At 38.7% G+C, this 17,747-nt stretch overlaps 2 protein-coding genes across 2 annotated transcripts in view; both read left to right on the top strand.

The window, feature by feature from the left end:
* The window catches only part of PABPC1 (poly(A) binding protein cytoplasmic 1), a 688,709-nt gene that overhangs the window by 237,802 nt on the left and 433,160 nt on the right, over positions 1 to 17,747 (top strand). The window lies entirely within an intron of this gene.
* On the top strand, positions 7,569 to 11,385 carry FBXO43 (F-box protein 43). The gene is made up of 4 exons (XM_009087191.1): positions 7,569 to 9,052; positions 9,907 to 10,009; positions 10,861 to 11,046; positions 11,137 to 11,385. The coding sequence occupies exons 1-4, from the start codon at positions 7,569 to 7,571 to the stop codon at positions 11,383 to 11,385; spliced, it is 2,022 nt and encodes a 673-aa protein (XP_009085439.1).

The following is a 17,747-nucleotide window of genomic DNA, read 5'->3' as shown; positions in this document are numbered from 1 at the left end:
AAAGTGAAATAGTTTTGGGCAATTGGTTGGCAAATGAGAGGAAAGGCTTGTGTGTCGAGATGGGGAAGGCACAGGGGTACAGGTACTTTAGACAGGGGAAGGAAATGCAGCCGTAACAGAGCGCAGTGCGAGTGTTGCAGAATCTCACCTCGTTTCACGTGTTAGAAGTAGCGTTCTCAGGTTTTGGGTGGGTTTTTTTGTTTGTTTTGGTTTTTGTTGTTGTTTTTGTTTTGTTTGCTTGCTTGTTTTTTGTTGCGGTGGGTTTTTGGGAGGACTTTTTTTTTTTTTTTTTTTTTTGTTAAAACACATTTTGTAGTGTGACACTTCTGTGTTTTGCGTAAAATGTCGCAATTACGACTTGTTAAATTTCCTGGATATTTTTGACCAAGCTCGAATAAATCCATCCAGGTTTGAGTGACGGAGACAGCTCGCAACGTCTGTGTCCCAATAGTAAGCTTCCAGTTTTACTGAGAAGGTATTTTATAAATAAATACAAATATTTGAAAAACAATTTTATTCAGTTCCTGCGAAACAGACGGTACTACAGAAAGCACTTTCAGAAAAATTCTACTACCTTTAAGAAAGTTTTTATTATGTTTTCTCCTTTTAAAAAGGAAGGGGGAGATACTACAAGAGCCTTTCCCTTTTTAGCCATAACTGTTACCTTGTAGTCAAGTAAACCGATATTCTTTCCCCAAAAAGTCAGTTTCCGCCGGCTCTGAGTCGGGAACTTTTAACCCTTTATTTCCTCAGGCCCCTCTCAGGCTGCCTCACACCAGGAGGAGCGGAGCTGCCAAAGGGGAAGACTGAGAAATTGCCAGACCCCACGAACAGAGTTTACGTTACTTAAGCCGGGAGTTCGCTTATTAAAACGTGGGCGTTGCTTTTAGAGTCGGGTTTAGGTCTGACATTCCCCATGCCGCCAGTTTGAAGCCTTATGTTATCCTTACCAAGCTCAGGAAAAACAGCCATCCATGTGGTCGTAGTTTTGGCGGTTTTGTGTTTGGGTCGGGTTTTTTTTGTTTGGGTTTATTTTAGTATACAGAAAAACTAAAACTACAGCAAAACCCAGGTGCCAGTTTCTGAATTACTACAAGCTTTTTCACAAATTAAACAGGAGTAGCCCTTAGGCCATTCACGACAGGACAAGGTGTGGGAAATGCGCTCTACACTGTTGCCAGGGAGAATAGTATTTCCAGGAATCTCTGGGAAAAAGTACATGGAGAGATTTGAGGACAGCCTATGCGGTGCTGTATCCTCCTCCTGACTGCTTTGAAGGTGATGTACTTGACACTCTGTGACTGTTTAGTCCTGGGCTGCCAGGTGCTAATTAACTCAAATTAACTGGAGCCCTTAAAACCCAAGCTTAAAGGCTGTGGTGCAGATAAGGATTATTAGCTGTGAATGCCTCAGGCACCCCTGACCCACCCCTTAGCGCCGGCGCCCCGGCGCCTCCGCCCTCCGTTCCCCTCCACCGTAGGGAGCGGAGTGGGCTCTGGCAGAGGCGGGAAATCCTCACCCTCGCTGGGCGCCTCTGGAGAAGTAGAGCAGGGGCAGGAGCGGTTCAGGGGCGCTTTAACAGTGGGCTGGGTGCGGCGGGGGCCGCGGGGCTGAAGTATATAAAGTGTGAGGAGCGGGGCGAGCCTCGCCGGTGTTTGTTCCCTCACGTCCCCGAGGGGCGGGCTGGGCACTCCCGGTCTCCTCAGGCTCCCGGCCGGGGCCGGCGCGGAGGGGGCGGGGAGGCAGCGGTTGGTCAGGGCGGGTAGTTCAAAGCCGAGAGAGGGAAAGCGGCGGCGGGCGCACGCGAGGGGCCGGTGTGGGTGGGGAGAGCGAAGCGGCTCCTCGCCAAGGGCAACGGGCCCGGGGCCGGGCGGCGAGAGCTGCTGAAGTTCCTCCAGCCCGCCTTCACTCCTGCTCCTCGCATTCAGCCCTGCTCGGGGTGCCCCGCCGCCGCCTCAGCTGCACCCGGTGGTAGGGCGGCCTCCAGGCTGTGCTCCTGTGCCCTGCGGTTTGCCAGACGAGAGGGCGAAGCGGTTGCTTTGCTCGTGTCCGGCATCCCAGGTGACTGAGAGACCCTCGGGTGCCGGTTCTCAGCTGCGTCTCAATATCGCCATCGCTGGGTAATTAGGCATTGCAGTTAACACATATATTTGTGGAGTGAAAACTATGTCAGCTGGGTAATGTTTCTGTCCCACCTCTCCCTTTTCTCTCCACATCCTTTCTCACTTCAGGTTATAACTAGGGGTAAGCAATACTTTGAATACACCGCCTTTGCATTGGAAGATCTTGATTTGCTTCACAAATTAGGGTAAGTGACCCACATCATGCAGATAGGACTTGACTGTGTCACCTTCAATTATTACCTGGAAGGTATCAGTGACTTTGGGGTCAAAGAGCAGAGTCTGTTTTACTTGCAGATACCATATCTGTTTAAGTAACAGCAAAAATACTTCTGTATCACCAAGACTTTGTCTTTATCTGTTTTGTTAGCAGTGGTGAACAGTGATTTTAAAAAAGAGCAAAAAATGTCTTGTTCAATGCGTAAGTGTTCTGTGTGTATTACTGAGGAATATAAGTTGCTAAGAACAGGTGTGACTCCATCCTAGAATTTATGTCTGCGTTGGAGATATCATTTATATTGCCTTCTAGTAACCAACATTTTCAACTCTTTAGGGTGCTTGGGAAGACTAAACTTGTTAGAAATTATTCCTTGTCCAAATCTGTGAATCCTGTCCTAAATTTAGTTTGGGGTCTCTGAATATGAATTATTTTGTCCAGTAAACTCCCAGAAAGTTTGCAGTTGATTTGTAAATTGATTTGAGATTGGCAAAATTAATAGATATGAGAAACGCCCAGAGCACATAAATCTGTCCTTAGTAAAAATGGATTTTGTTACTTCCTCTGGAACTGACTAGTGGTGCGACCAGCCTTTCCTTCCCTGCGCATCTGTTTGATGACGTTTAACAGAAGGCTAAGAAAACTTTCAGGAACTAGTTAAAGATCCCCAAATGAAAAAGGTGTGGTGTTAAGGCTCAAATTTAGTAGATGAAATTCTCAATAAAAAAATAAGTGCTTATAAAAGGTAGTGTTATAAGAGATTTTGTTAGGTATCTCTTATGAATAGAAATAGAGTCTTGCACTATTATGAGAAATGTTCAGCACCTTTGAAAGTCTTTTCCTTTTGTATTTGTAAAATGAGACCTTGTATTAAATTAAAACTTAATTTGTACAGAACTACATTTTGGAAAAAAATCATATACAAGCTTGAGGTGTATACTGGGGTTTGTGTAAACTCCAGAATGGTTCTGGTTGTAAGGGATGTTAAAGATCATCCAGTTCTCAGCTCCTTTCATGGGCAGGGCCACATTCTACTAGATCAGGTTGTTCTGAGGCAGATCCAGCGTGACCTTCAACACTGCTAGTGATGGAGTGACTTCTCAAGGCAACCTTTTCCTGTGTCTCCTTGCCCTCATAGTGAAGCATTTCTTCCTAACATCCAACCTAACTTTCCTTCTTGCAGTTTAAAGTCCTTACTGCCTTGTTTTATCACCATATGCACTTGTAAAAAGTCTCTGGCTTTCTTGATAGGTACCCATGGGGTACTGAAAGGCTACAATTATTTTTCCTTGAAGACTTCTCCAGGCTGAACAGCCCTCACTGTCTCAGGCTGTCTTCAGAGCAGAGGTGCTCCTGCTCTCTGATTATTTTCATGCTCCGCTTCTGGACTTGCTCCGACATGTCCATGTCCTTCTTTTTTGGGGCCTCAGGGCTGAAGACAACACTCCATGTGAGGTCTCTAAATTGTGGAGTAGGGGGTAAAGAAGTAAAAATAAGTATAAAAATGTATGAATTAATGGAGAGGTATAGAAAAGAGCTTAATGGACGGCCACTGTTCACTCAGTGTCAATTGGCAGTTTGATTTATGGTCTCCACTAATGTTTTCTAGCATATTCGAATCAATGCTGTGCGCTCACAAGCTCCCCCTGCCGGACACTAGCCGCTGTGCAGCATTATATTCGGCTTCTACTTGAGTTACCAAAATTTCTTTAACTCTGCTATTCGGATCTCCCTTATAGCAGCAAAATCTTGTTTTGCTATTATTTTTATGTTACTTGAAAGAAAAGTTTACTTCTTTTATACTGTAATGTTTTAACTTTTTTCTGTTCTCAGTTCTCCCATAGAATGCCTAAGAATGAAACTGCAAGCATGAGGTTTTCCTGTTGTTGTTTCTTCAGCATCCTGCCTGAAAATTAATTTTCTAAGCCTGGGAGCCTTTGGGCTTTTGTTAAATGTGGTTAGCTTGACTGTATTTAAGGGAAATACTAATCTTTTGAAAGGTAAGTGTGGATATGTGATTTTTTTTTTTTTGGTGGGATTGAGATTTTGAGCAGCTGTCTCTAGAATTCAGTTTAAATTTCTATCAACACTTTTGGCAATAATGTCTACTGGCAATATTTGCTAAGTAACTGTAGTTTTCTAAAATTCAGCATAAAAATGAAGCCTCTGTTCTTCCTGTGGACTTGTGAAGATAAGGCCCTCTTGTTTTGTCAGATTTTTTTATAGGTCTTTGTCTTCTTACAAAAAGAAGAGCTGAGCTCATGAGCTATGCTCATGTGGTCCTTTGCTCATAGCATGAATAATCAACTGAAGTATAGCAGTGTACTGCATAGAGATTTCATACCTTTAAAAATATAGGAAAAAGTTCTTTTCTGGTTCATGACAAAACCTTTTCAGCCTATTGCCTAAAACCATGGAATCAGAGAATGGGTAAGATTGGGTAAGATTGGAAGGGACCATTGGAGTCTAGTTCAACTTTCCTGCTTGAACAGGGTCCTCAGAGCACATTACTCAGGATTGCGTCCAAATGGCTTTTAAATATCTCCAGTGAAGGAGACCCCATGAACTCTCTGGTTGGCCTCTTCCCCTGTTTTATCATCCTCACAGTAAAGAAATATTTTCTCTTGTTCAGGTGGAACTTTCTATGCACCTGTTTCTGCCATTCCCTCTTGTCCTATCACAGGTACCATCAGGAGGAGCCTGGCTGCATCTGATACCCTCCCTTCAGATACTGATAGACATTGATAAGGTCCCTTCTCCAGGCTATACAGGCCCAGATTCCTCAGCCTTTCCTCATAACTCAGGTGTTCCAGTTCCCTAATCATCTCCACAGTTCTACTGGCCTCTCTCCAGTATTTCTTTGTCTTTCTGAACTGGACATAGTGCTCCAGGTGAGGCCTCAACAGGGCTGAGCAGAGGCTCAGCTGGCAATGCTTTTCCTCATGCACCACAGGGTACCCTTGGCCTTCTTGGTCACCCTGCTGGCTCATGGACATTTTGTCTGCCAGGACTTTCTCTGCAGAGCTGCTTCCCAGCAGGTCAGCCCCCTGCCTGTACTGTTGGTCCCTGGGATTCCTCACCAGGTGCAGGATCTGCATTTGCCTTTCTTGAGTTTCAGATGGTTCTCTGCCCATCTCTCCAACCTGCTCAGCTCCTTCTGAAGGGCTGTACAGCCCTCTGGGGTATCAGCTGCTCCTCCCAGCTTTGTGCCACCAGTGAACTTGCTGAGGAAGGTGTTTACCCCTTTCACCCAAGTCACAGATGAAGATAAGGCCCTCTTGTTTTGTCAGATTTTTTTATAGGTCTTTGTCTTCTTACAAAAAGAAGAGCTGAGCTCATGAGCTATGCTCATGTGGTCCTTTGCTCATAGCATGAACTATAGTTGAACTATAGTGGGCCCAGGATCAACTGTTGGGGGACACCAGTACTTACAGATCTACTAAAACATGGAGAAGTGATGCAGATGAAACATTAAATGCTATTTGGAGTTGGTCCTGCAGCAGCAAAGAAGTAATCTCTAATTCACTAAACACTAAGAGCTTTGCCCTTGTGCTTCTTATTTGTGCTGTCACTTGTTTCATTGTGTTAAACAGGGAACAAGGTAAAAGCAGAGACAGAAAACAAACAGGAAAGAAAGGTACTTGTAGAGGTAAATGGGAGAAGGGAATGAAGCATGTCATATTTCAGTTTGTTGTTGTCTTGGATTTATTTTCACAAGCCTGTTTTTGATAGAAGAGTTTTTCTCAGTTATGTATTTGGGTTTTGTTTGTTTCAGTCTGTTTGATTTCATACTGATATTAGCAAGATTGGGTATGTCTTAATACCAAAGTGTCATTCTGCTGTTTAACAACCTTTTCCTTTTGAACTTCTCTTGTTGCTATCTTCTTACAGTAGAAAACAAAACAAAGCATTTTTAAAAAATATTACAATCATCTTAAAACGTGCTTTTCATATGGGTCAAAAAATGCTAATTAATGACCCAAGATCATCAAAGAATAGTTCTGCCTCTCCTCTCTTGAGCAGTTTGAGTTGCCATTGCTAGTATTTAGTGGCTTAGGGCTAGACTAAGAAAGGACTGTTGGGATATTAGCAGTGGCTTAGTATTTGGTGTTGAAGCCACCTTTAAATATTCCTACTTCTGTTTTGAAAGTTCAGTTGCTAATTCTAGGCTTTATGTTCCAGAATATAGGCTCTAGAGGCCAGTTCTAGAGGTAACATACCACAGTAAAAGGTGCTGATTCAAACTCTTGAGTCTTGCAACCCTGATGTGAATGACTTTGGTGTCTGTGAGAGCAGCTCTCTCGCTGCATTAGTCATAAACAGTTACTGTGAGTAGAAAGCAGTGACCTGATGCCACCACAGTTAGGGTGGAGAAACTCTGCAGCGGAAAAGTGGCAAAATTAAGCTTGTTTCCACACATCTTTTATTTAAGTGTGTACATTAGCTACTACTAACCTTTGTAGGAAAATATATAGTAGCTCATAAATTCTATGTAACTGGTGAGTGTGTGTATAGTCAGTCATTTTCTTTAAAATGTAAGCCTTCAGAACACTCAGTTTACCCATAGAGATGACCAAAAGCAGAAACCTTCTTGATAAAATAACACTTAAATGTTCAGGCAGATAAAAAAGTGCTTTTCACTTTATCACTAGAGGTCAAATTCATTCCCTCTGGGGACTTTAGAGATCTAAATAATAGGGAGACTTCTAGGCCTGTAACTTCATGATTAATTCTCTTATTTTACTTAAGGAGAAAATGCCTTTTGTCTAAACCCACCTATTACCAGAGCTTCTGCTCATTTTTGAGTACTGAACTATTAGTTGCTGGATGAACCGGTAACAGTGCTAATAAAAATCTTGGCTCTACTGGAATGCTGGGGAGTTTTGTTGCCATTTTCAGCACCAATGAGCCTCTAATTGCTGTGTAGCTTATTTGAAGTGCTTTTTCCACAGATGAGGACCACCAGGTCAATTAGCTAACTGGATATACGTTTGATTTGCCTCACAGTACAATATGCATTTTAATCACTTATTCTAACCATCTATTTTGGTGTTTATGTATAAGCACTGTTTCTACTGAGACTAATGACAACACTCTTTATTACTGTTATCTCGATAGACTTGTGCAATGCTTTCTCTCTAATCTGAGGGGGTTTTGGTGACTGCTTTTATTGTTTGTTTCAGAAAAACCAGTGGTATCTTTATTTACAAAGTCAAAGTGTCAAGCAGAAGATGTCAGACAGTCATCTAGTGAGGTTCAATATTCTTAAAAGAAATAGATTAACACCTCCCAGGAGCAGCTTTAAATACTCAAATTTTAAAGACACATGTTGCACTTCAGCATTTTTGGACAGCAGATGCAACGAGTCAGGAAAAGATCCTGATACAGAAGGCGAAGAAGCACCGAGTGTAACAAGTGTACCGTTGCTACAGGGGCATTCTGAGCATGTCCATCCAAGTGCCTTCTTTCCCAGGTCGCCATCGATTGAAAAAGAATTGAATTCTATCTCCTTATCAGAGGAAAGAGAAACAAATAGTAGTGCAGTTTTTTTTGAAACTCCTAAATCAGGTAGAAAAGGCTCCTCACTACGCAGGAAGTTGCTTTTACCCAATACCATCAAAGCTGGCACAACTGTAGGATGCTGTGAAAGACAACTTAGTTCTTCAGGAAGCATCAGGAAAAAAATATTCTCTTGTGTTTTGAGCTCTGAAGAAAAGCTTTCACAAACAGCTGCATATTCTCCAAAAGAAAAAGGTTACAAACCTCTGACAACTAGCACTTCAGAACCTGAGAATTCTAATCCTGATTCTCCAAAAAGGAGGCTTTCCTTTTCACAACAAAGGACTTCTACACTAGAGGAGTCCCAGTGTAAGGATCCCTTATTGTTAGAATCAGAAGGTTTATCTCCAATTCAGTGGAAGGATGCCATTGCTAGTAACACTAATGAATTTAATGAAAATGTTCTTATGAGTGTTAGAGATGGGGTGCTTAGGACTCCCACTTACAGTAGGAGTAGCCTACCTGAGGCCAGTGAGGGCAAATACCTGACTTCTATCACCAGTCCAGTGGAGAACCTGAACTTTGGACTATGTGATATAAACTCTCCCCCTGTTAAGGTAGCAAATTACCCAGATCTTTCAACGCCTGAAGATAGTGGATATAATTCACTTCCTTTGGACAAATCAGGAGACTCATTGTCTGATTACGAGGGATCTTTCCAAGAGCTCTTCCAAAAGCACAAAGAAGATTCCAGAACTTTAGACAGTAAAAGAAAGACAAGAAAACTTGAGAGAGTCAGAAGGTTATCTACTCTTCGGGAACTAGGCTCCCAGTCAGAGACAGAAGATAATCATGGCAGTCCTACTTCAGTGCATATATTAACAAAAGAAAGAGACTTTGTCAGTGAAGATCATGAGTTAGTTCTAAAAGAACAGCCTAGCAGAGACCTGGTTGTAAGTCATGGAGATCTCTCAAGAACTCCAGCTCTGAAAATAGTTCATGAAATTTGCTTGCAAAGACAAAGATTGCACCAAAAGCAAATCTCAGACAGTATCGATGGAACAGAAATATTTGCATTAGATCATGTTCTTCCTGGACTTATTGGCAAGAAAATGGGCCTTGAAAAATTAGATATTTTAACAGAATTGAAAGATAGGAATTTAAAACATGTTCTTGCTATAGTTTTAGATGCTTTGACTGTAGAAAGTCTATGCAGGTAAGTACTATTGCTTCACACACAAAAAAAAAGGGAAAAGGATGTGCTTCTGCAAATTAATTAGTATAAATTCTGGAATACTAGGTGTTGTCATCCACAAAATTTGTTTCTGAAAAAAATTAGAAGTTTTCTTGTAATTAATTAAGTAGGTCTTTCTGTGTAGATCTAAAAATAAATAGAGGGGTTAAAAAGCTAAAAAACCATGGAAAATTAGTAAACTCAAAACTAAATCCCAATACTTGTAAATTTTAAAATGTTAATTACTTTAAGCCTAGAAAGTAATTTATCTTCATTACAAGTTCCCAATAGTGCATAGCACTCAAACCACATTTTCTAGAATTTTTCGTGTGTATTTTATTTTCTCAGATATTTCTAAGCACAAAGATGCTCAAAGAATTTTGATTCATGAGTAATTGTCTCGATTAATTTCTAATCAATAGGAACTGTTACATTTCACACAAGGCTCTTGATTTCTTTGTTGTAACAAAGGGAATGGGTGAATAGATGAAAGTCTAAGGGCATAGATGTTTTCAGAACTCTAAACACAAATGTGACTAGAAACAATCTTGGTAAGTGGCTTATATGGAGGAAGAAATTAATTTATTTTCTAAGTCAAAGATATGCTGTTCTATTAATGTTGCTGTTGTTCTTTAGACTCTTCTGTTATACAGTGATAGGTAAAGTATGAGACCTGTATTTCATAACAAAATAAAGAATTAGTCTATAGCAGCAGTCTGTAAAATGACTGAGAGTTTATGAAACCATGCAAAAATCTTTACCAGGTAGTCTTGCTATCATGACTTCTGCACTACTTGAAAAAAATTGAAAGTGGATAAAATTTTTATTTGTTCCAGCATTTGGAAAGTAAGCAAAAGCTGGCGTGAAATCATTGTACAAGACAGAAGTGCAGATAAGAGGAGAAAGTTGTACACAAAACAGCTGAAAGAAGCAGCTCAGGTAAGATAGTTCTCAAAGGTGATATTTTTAAATTATGAAAGACAATAGAAGGAAAGACAAAACGTCTTGCAGAGCCACAGAAAAGTAACTGACAGAGACAGTTCCAAAATGAGCAGGTGATGGATTCTAACAGCAGAATGTAATGGCTCTTACTGCTTTTCAGCTGTCTGCAGTTTGAGTACTGGTCTTTCAACCATGTTAAGACTTTTATTTACCCCTCCTGCCCTTTCTTGAGAATCCTGTAGGATGTCTTCCTTGAGTAATTCTAGCTTTAGATTTTAAACTCTGCTCTTACCATTGTGCCATGCTGTTCCTCATTGTCCATTGCACTCTAGTCTGCAGTGCTGTAGGATGTGCTCTACACTGCTTCCTGATTATTTTCAGGACTCCTTGTGTCGCAGAGTCATAGTGTATTTGTGAACATCACAAGGATGTGTAGAAGGTTTTCTAAGGGGCATCTAGAGAAATAAGTATATTTATAGGACTATATTTTTTCAGATCTTCCATGTGATACATGCGCGCTTGCTTTTGAGATGTCCTAATTCACAAGCATGAGCGCCAGTAGAGTGCGCTAAAAGATAGTTGGCTTTCTACCCTGCTCACAGGACTTAGTTTTTGTTGATTTCTCTCTTGATCCCTTGCTAAATATAAACACTTAATGGTAAATACTTGTGAGATATATATATATATATATATATACACACACACATATATAATTTTCTTTTGTGTTGTTGCAGAGGGAAAAAACCCAAACAAGTAAAATCTAGCTGCAAATCCTAAATGAAATAAAATCCTAACCTTCTCCTTTTTTCTTTTTTTTTTTTTTTTGTTAAATAATTATAAACTAACAGGAATATTTATTGAAAGCAGAAGATGCTGCTACAAGGCTTAATATTCTCAATAGATCTGCTCTAAGGCCTGTTCAAGCTCAAGCCAGAACTCCTGTTTTACAGACACCACCTTCACACACTGAGCTTACACCTAGGAGATGCAGTTCTGTTCCCCACTCAGCTAGTAGGCAGGAAGAATACATGAAAGTAGGTACCTAAGAAATGCTTCATTTTCAGTTTTTAGAACATTTTCGTTTACAAGAATAAATAGCTCTTTTCTCTCTCCTCTTGCTACAGGTTGCTAAAACTCTGTTCACTGATGAAGCTCTAAAACCCTGTCCAAGATGTCAATATCCTGCTAAATATCAATTGGTAAAGAAACGGGGACTATGTAGCAGAGAAGCATGTGCATTTGAGTTCTGTATTTTATGTCTGCAGGCATTCCATGGGTCAAAAGAATGTAACAGTTTATCTGCAAAACGGAAGAATAAAAAAGATGCTCCACCAGGAAGTGCCCAAAGCAAAAGAAATTTAAAAAGGCTCTAAATTTGTAAAGCATGTAACTCCTTACATTTAATTCTTTTCCCCTTCCCCTAAATTCCTGATATTGTTCCTATTCTTCCTAAAGGTATGCATTTTGAAAGTATCATCCCATTTGTTCTTGTTTACTTACCAAGGTAACTCTCATGTATATATCTTAATTAACATAGTATTATTTTGTTTTTTAAAAAACGAACATTTAAAAATATTTTATGCTTTGTTTTACCTGTTGTGTAGTAGGTAGAAACTAACATCTTAATTTTTAAATAAAGTGTCTTAAATGTAGTCTTTAATGTTTAGCTTACATGATCTCATTGATGTTTAAAAATGTTATTCCTGTCTTAAAGACAAATTAAAGAAAATTATTTCTAAAAAAGTCTTTGAAATCAGATTTATTTATTCTCTTTAAATTATAGTAAATATTTTTAAAATGTCCCAAAATAGGACACTATGTACATTTTCAAAAATGCTCTTATTAATATGGATGGTAAAATGTCAGAACTTATATACTAGTTGTCTGAATTTTTTTATTGCAATAATTAGTCTTAGCCTCTGTAAAGGAATTTAGTAGAATAGTAATTTATAAACTAAACTGATGCTGTGTGGATATTTTGTTGTACTGATTTTTACAAAGTTTTTCTCTTAAACTTTGGGTGGTACTGTATATAATCACATATCTGGAAATGCTGTGGCATCACTCTGCTGTTGTGAGCTTACCTTTGTGCTTAATCTGACTTGACTTCAGCTCCCAGATGCTAGACCACCTTCACACTTCTCCTTGAGCAAAAGGATCATCTACAGCTGAAAATCACTCTTTATCTCTAGGTATTTATTTATTTATTTATCTCCTAATAAAGGTAATTGAGGTATCTTGCTCTTGAACTAAGTATACTGATCCCTTCTAGAAAACTAACTCAGTCTGTCTCTTGGACCTCCAACAATTTTTGTGTGGTTTTGGTTTGTATCCTAGCATTTACAAACAGCTTGAAATACAGGTGACAGAAATGGACACAGTACTTCTATGAAGATATAATATCAATTAACTTCTAAAATAATATTGTCCCACTTGTCTTTTCAAAAAGTTTGTCATAAGCATCTTGCAGAACTTTTGTTGTCAGCTGGTGTTTATTCCTCACTCCCCCTCTGATGTTGTCTTTGGTGTTATATTTTTCAAGACTGTGTATTTGTAGGTAAGCCTTAACACTGAGCTATTTTAAAATAAGTCAGATTAAAGAAAAAAAAAGACAACAAAAGAAGAATTTGCAAGTAAACCTTAAGCTTCATATTCGCCTCTTTTAATATTTATTCACACATCCCTTTATTTTTAGGGTCTATAAATGATAAACCTCTAATTTTTTTCTTTATTTATTTTTACAAAATCTGTGGATGTTTAAGCCAAATGGACCAGGATAATAACTTCAGGATGTTCTAGAAACACCACTTCTTATTTCTCACCTCTGTTTTGATCTGTAACTTGGTTAGTACTTGTACTGTTCTTGATTTTTGGCACAGTAATGTCACATTGCATTTGGAAGGAGGAGAGACAAAATGGTTAATAAAATGGTAAGGAAATTTTAACACTAACTCTATTAACCAGATATTATCATTAAAGAAGAAGTCAACACAATGTATCTGCCAGAAGATCATGTTTATTGTATTAATATAAGTATCAATACTTAGACTCCATACTTACATTTGTGTTTGCTGAGCCTTTGCCTTGTTCTTAGGTTAGACAGGTAGCAACCTGAAGACTGCTCAGTCTGTTGTAAGGGAACAGCTGAGGCAAAGGATCTGGGGACAAGGTAGGGAATATAGAGGTATATGCAAATAGGTTTGGTTTAGGAAAAAGGGCATTCATTACAGAGGAGGAGACTGCAAATGGGACAATAGTTGATTTTAAATAATTGATTTATTTATATTTCTCTAATTGTTTAGAGCTTTAGGTGTTCAAGGTCTACTTAAAAGTTAATTAGGTTTGAATAACCATTGGATTTATTCTTTATTTCTTGGGTGTATAGTAAGTAACTATACGTTTTCTAGAAGTGCTTAATACTTTCTATTAATGGTTAAACGGAACAGCTTTCTAGATGGGAAGTTATATTACACAAGAATCTGAATATATGTCATTTATCTCTATAAAAATTTGGATTAGTTTTGTTTCTTGCTGTTGAATTACCAAATAAAGTAGGGAATGGTAGTAAACGCAATGCAGAATAAGTACTGTGTGTCATAACACTTCAGACTGCTATTGTCATCACTGCATGTTACCTTTGCTAAATACTAATATCTCTAAAATGTCTCAATTTAAAAAAAAAAGCTTTAAATGAGTTCTTGAAAATTATGGGAAAGTTATGATAGGCAGTGAGAGTATCTAACTCACTTCTGCTGTGGAGTGTTGCAGCACAATCCAGAAATGCATAGGGTTCAAGAGTTCTGAAAATATTACTGAAATAGGTACCTTCGAGTGGAAAACCATACAGGAACTCAGTTCAAGAATCAGTTAAGTATCTTTTTAATTTGAGAAAATTTGATAGAGTTTTGTGAGCTTTCCCAAAGCATATAGAGGATAGAGAGAGTAAATTGGTTCTGGTACAGGTATTGTTTGTTTTTAAAGGTGGCATCTTTGATGTCTACAGTAGGCATTCAACAAGGAGAAGCTTGGAAGGAAAAAAAAAAGTCCTATTTCACAATTTCAAACATTTTTCTCTTCTTTTGGTGTATTTAGAAGTTTCTTGGGGTTTTTTTCTTTCTAAATCCATCTCACAAAAATGTCTTCTTGAATCACATCTCTTGCTCAGTTGGATCTATCACAAATGTAATCTGGTGATTACAAAAGTAATCTATGCTCTGCTGTCTGAGTGCAATGTGTTCTCTGTGGTTGTCACTGCTTTATCAGAGGTGGGGAAAGTGAGAAGCCAGACTTTCCATCTCTTGGTAAATGTATTCTCTATGACAATGATAATTTTTTACAAAATTTCTTTTAAAATAAAATTAGCTTTATTCCTTGACACAAGGGAGAAATAAAGTAGTGATATGTTATTATTTACCTACACATTAATAGAACACAAGATATATGAGAGCTATCTAATAGTCCCTAATAATTTGGGTGAAAGGAAACAAAGCACTTTAATTATAAGATTGCTTTATGGACAGAAATTAAGTATTGGGGGCAGGAGAGTGGCGGTAAAGAGTTGCTGTTAGTATGTTTTTTTTCTCTATATTGTATCTCTCACTTAGTCTCCATCACATATCACAAAGCTGTATGAGTCTGGATTTTGATGAAACAGCAAAAGAAAACATAAGTTCTCCATAAAAAAAAAAATCACCCACCACAAAACCAAACAACCCACCCAGCACACAAACACCACCCCTAAACCCCCTAAATGCCCCCCCCCCCCCCCCATCTCTCTTCCAACAAAACAAAAAACTCAAACAGAAAACAGCTTACAAGGCTAAGAATTCATGTTTCTTTCTCTACTGCCTGAATTAATTTTTGGAGACCTGAGTGCTAGCACAGATAAGGAGGATGCAAAAGTACTCCTGGAGTAGAAATGACAATGATCAAGAGTATTCTCAATGCCTTTTGTAGGCTGATGTAGAGCAGAGACTAGATGGAGTTAAAGAATAAAGCAGGTATTTATTAGAAGGCCTCAATGGACACACCTCGGGCAGCACAAGAGCCCAGCCAGGGCGACACCCAAGATGAACCCAAAATGGTCACAAAATGGACGACCAGTCCCGACGTTTCTCACTTTTATAAGTTCTGGTCCATTTGCATATTGGAGTTAATTGTCCAATTAGCCCATTAAGTCCCATCTTTCTTGTTTTTCCCATTAAGCTTTAGCCCATTAAGTCCCCTCTTTCTTGTTTTTCTCTCTTTGGTCTACCACTGTTTATGCCTTTGGGCCTGAGATCTGGATCGGTGTTCCTTGGGTCCCCAGCTAGAGAAAGAATTGTTTTGTCTACCTACTCTGTGAAGAGAGCTTACAATTCCCTAATATGAAGCCCAGACCCATTCACAAAAGCAGCATAGAATCTGAAAAACATAAAAACTAAAGCCCAAGGCATCATTCTAAAATGTCCTGCCCACAGTTTTTCTCCAGCTCAAGATTTCTTCTTACAACTGACAACAGCTTGTTGGAAAGGGAGGAGTGAATTGTCTTTCCCTCTGGAACATGGGGATAATGTTCAAGATAATATTTAGGTTAGTATTGGGCTGCTGTAAATTTTATTTTTGCAATCCTCATTTCCCTTCAGACAGACATGATCTATATAGTGGGAGGAGTGGCATTGCCTACAAATGCCCAGGGAATGAATTTAGTTTTCTGACCATGATGGTTTGAGCCAGAGCTGTGGGTTTAAATTCCAAAATAGAATTATTGGAAGTAACCTTTGCTGCTGACAGATGTTGCTGCAAGAATTTTACTTCATAAATCTTTTTTTTGGAGCAGCAACCATAAACCTCAAGTGGTTTGTGAGAAGGAAATTGAAATTACTTGAGTCTCTGATCGTTCTTTCCTTGGTGACAAGTATGGAAGAGCTTAGGCAAAAAATGGTTATAAATCTTTGGAATTGTTTATAGGCTAGGGAATGTTAGTATGTTTTATCACCAACTAGCCAAAAATGATAAAAAAAAATTGGTCATTAAATTAAGTAGCTCAACACCATATGTCAGATAATTTTCCTATTCCATGCACTGGTTGCTCTTTGAAACACCTTAGGCAATTGAGGTCATGCTGATTAATTTTAATTCAAGAAGTAATTTATTTCTGTTTTCATAAGCACATAAAGAAATACAGCAGTGTCAGATTAGAAAGGGACTCCTGGAATCTAGTGCCAAGCTCTTATGTCAACTCATCAAGTTATGTCCTAAAACTGGTTAGAATACTGTCCCATTACTGTATTGGTGACCTACTTCAGATTGCTCTACTAGTCACTTAACCTGTTCCCTTTTTTTTTTAGCACTGCTATTAAAATAGCTATTCTGTATATCTGATCCTTCCCTTAGACTTCCCCAATATTATGATTGTTCTTTCACTGACAAAAATCCTCTGAATTTAGTCTCATTTCTTAGGACAATCCAACAACAAATGTGTCTAACAATTCCTCACTCCTCGTTGTTTCTACTGGAATCTATTCTTTGATTCAATTCAACCAGTATCCCAAGTGAAACCTCCTCAAGAACTAGAATAATATTACGGCTTTCTTTTCTCTACAAGAAATACTTTGACCAATGTATACTAAGATAAGCATTTCTTGTATAGGTCTTCTGCACAGTCACACTTCAGTCACTTGGTGTAGTACTCTCATATTCTTCCCACAAATTTTGGAAAGATCCAAATTTTTTTCCATTAATTTTTACTGAACCTTTAATTTGTAATCTCATAATTTGTTCTTCTAAGCTTCAGGCTTTAGTCTTTCTCTGTTTGAGTCTTGTGGTGATTTAGTATTTGATGTGATTATATTATATTTTTACAGGTGCAATTTTTTTGTCTGTGCTGAATCTTATGGGATTTTTTGGTGCAAAATTTCTAGCAGTTTCTGTTACCACTTGTCAGATGCCACAGCAGAACCTGACTGCTTTTTGGGAATGATGTGTTTAAACAAAAACAAAGCTTGTTTTCACTTTCTTACTTTCTGAGCTCTGATTAGTTGAAATACCCATCAATAAAAGACTTAACAAATTTTTTTTTCTTTGACAAGCTTCTGGAGAGTGTTAGAACTTACCCAAACTTGTCAGAAGCCTAAATGCTAGTAAGACCTTAATGAGCTGGGTGCTAATGGATGAGTAATAATGAAACCAGCCCTTTAGCTGAAAATATTGATGGCATGACATTTTTAATGAACTTACAAGCCCTGTCAAACACTCAAAGTTTCATGTAAAAGTAGACTTTTGACTTGAAGACTGGAGTTCAAGTGTTAAAAGCCCCTATAATTTTCTTCCTCTGTGCTTTAACGCTCTTTCTGAAAGCAATTCAGCAACAGTGCTTGTGTCTTAATTCTGTAGACCCATTTAATCTCTCTGTAAGTGAATGGGATGAGGAAACCATGCATGTATTTCAGCTGCTGCTTTTCACTCTGGACTTATAGTGAAAAACCTACTTCCACAAACTACTTAAAATTTGATACTGTGTCATGACTAGAACCAGCTGAAGTGGTAGGAGGATAGTAACTGGGAAAAGAGGGACAGCTAGTTGGAAAGCAGCAGTACCCTAAACAAATATAGTATTGCTTGGTAAAAGTTTTTGGAGCTGCAAGATTATTGCTGAGATACTCAGCAGTGGTGCAGCAGTCTTCCACTTCAGCAAAAGTCTTAATTGTTATCCTCAAGTGCTGCTGGTGCCTAAATGGAGGACTCTTCTCTTGTG

The sequence above is a fragment of the Serinus canaria genome, chromosome 2, assembly GCF_022539315.1.
Source record: "Serinus canaria isolate serCan28SL12 chromosome 2, serCan2020, whole genome shotgun sequence".
NCBI lineage: Eukaryota > Metazoa > Chordata > Aves > Passeriformes > Fringillidae > Serinus > Serinus canaria.
This window is presented reverse-complemented; position numbering and strand designations above follow the sequence as displayed.

Bases quoted from the DNA above. Each gene is read 5' to 3' on its own strand.
- FBXO43 (XM_009087191.1), top strand. From the start codon at position 7,569: ATGTCAGACAGTCATCTAGTGAGGTTCAATATTCTTAAAAGAAATAGA. The intron at 10,010-10,860 runs GTAAGATAGTTC...ATAAACTAACAG, and splicing joins AGCTGAAAGAAGCAGCTCAG to GAATATTTATTGAAAGCAGA. The intron at 11,047-11,136 runs GTAGGTACCTAA...CTCTTGCTACAG, and splicing joins GGCAGGAAGAATACATGAAA to GTTGCTAAAACTCTGTTCAC.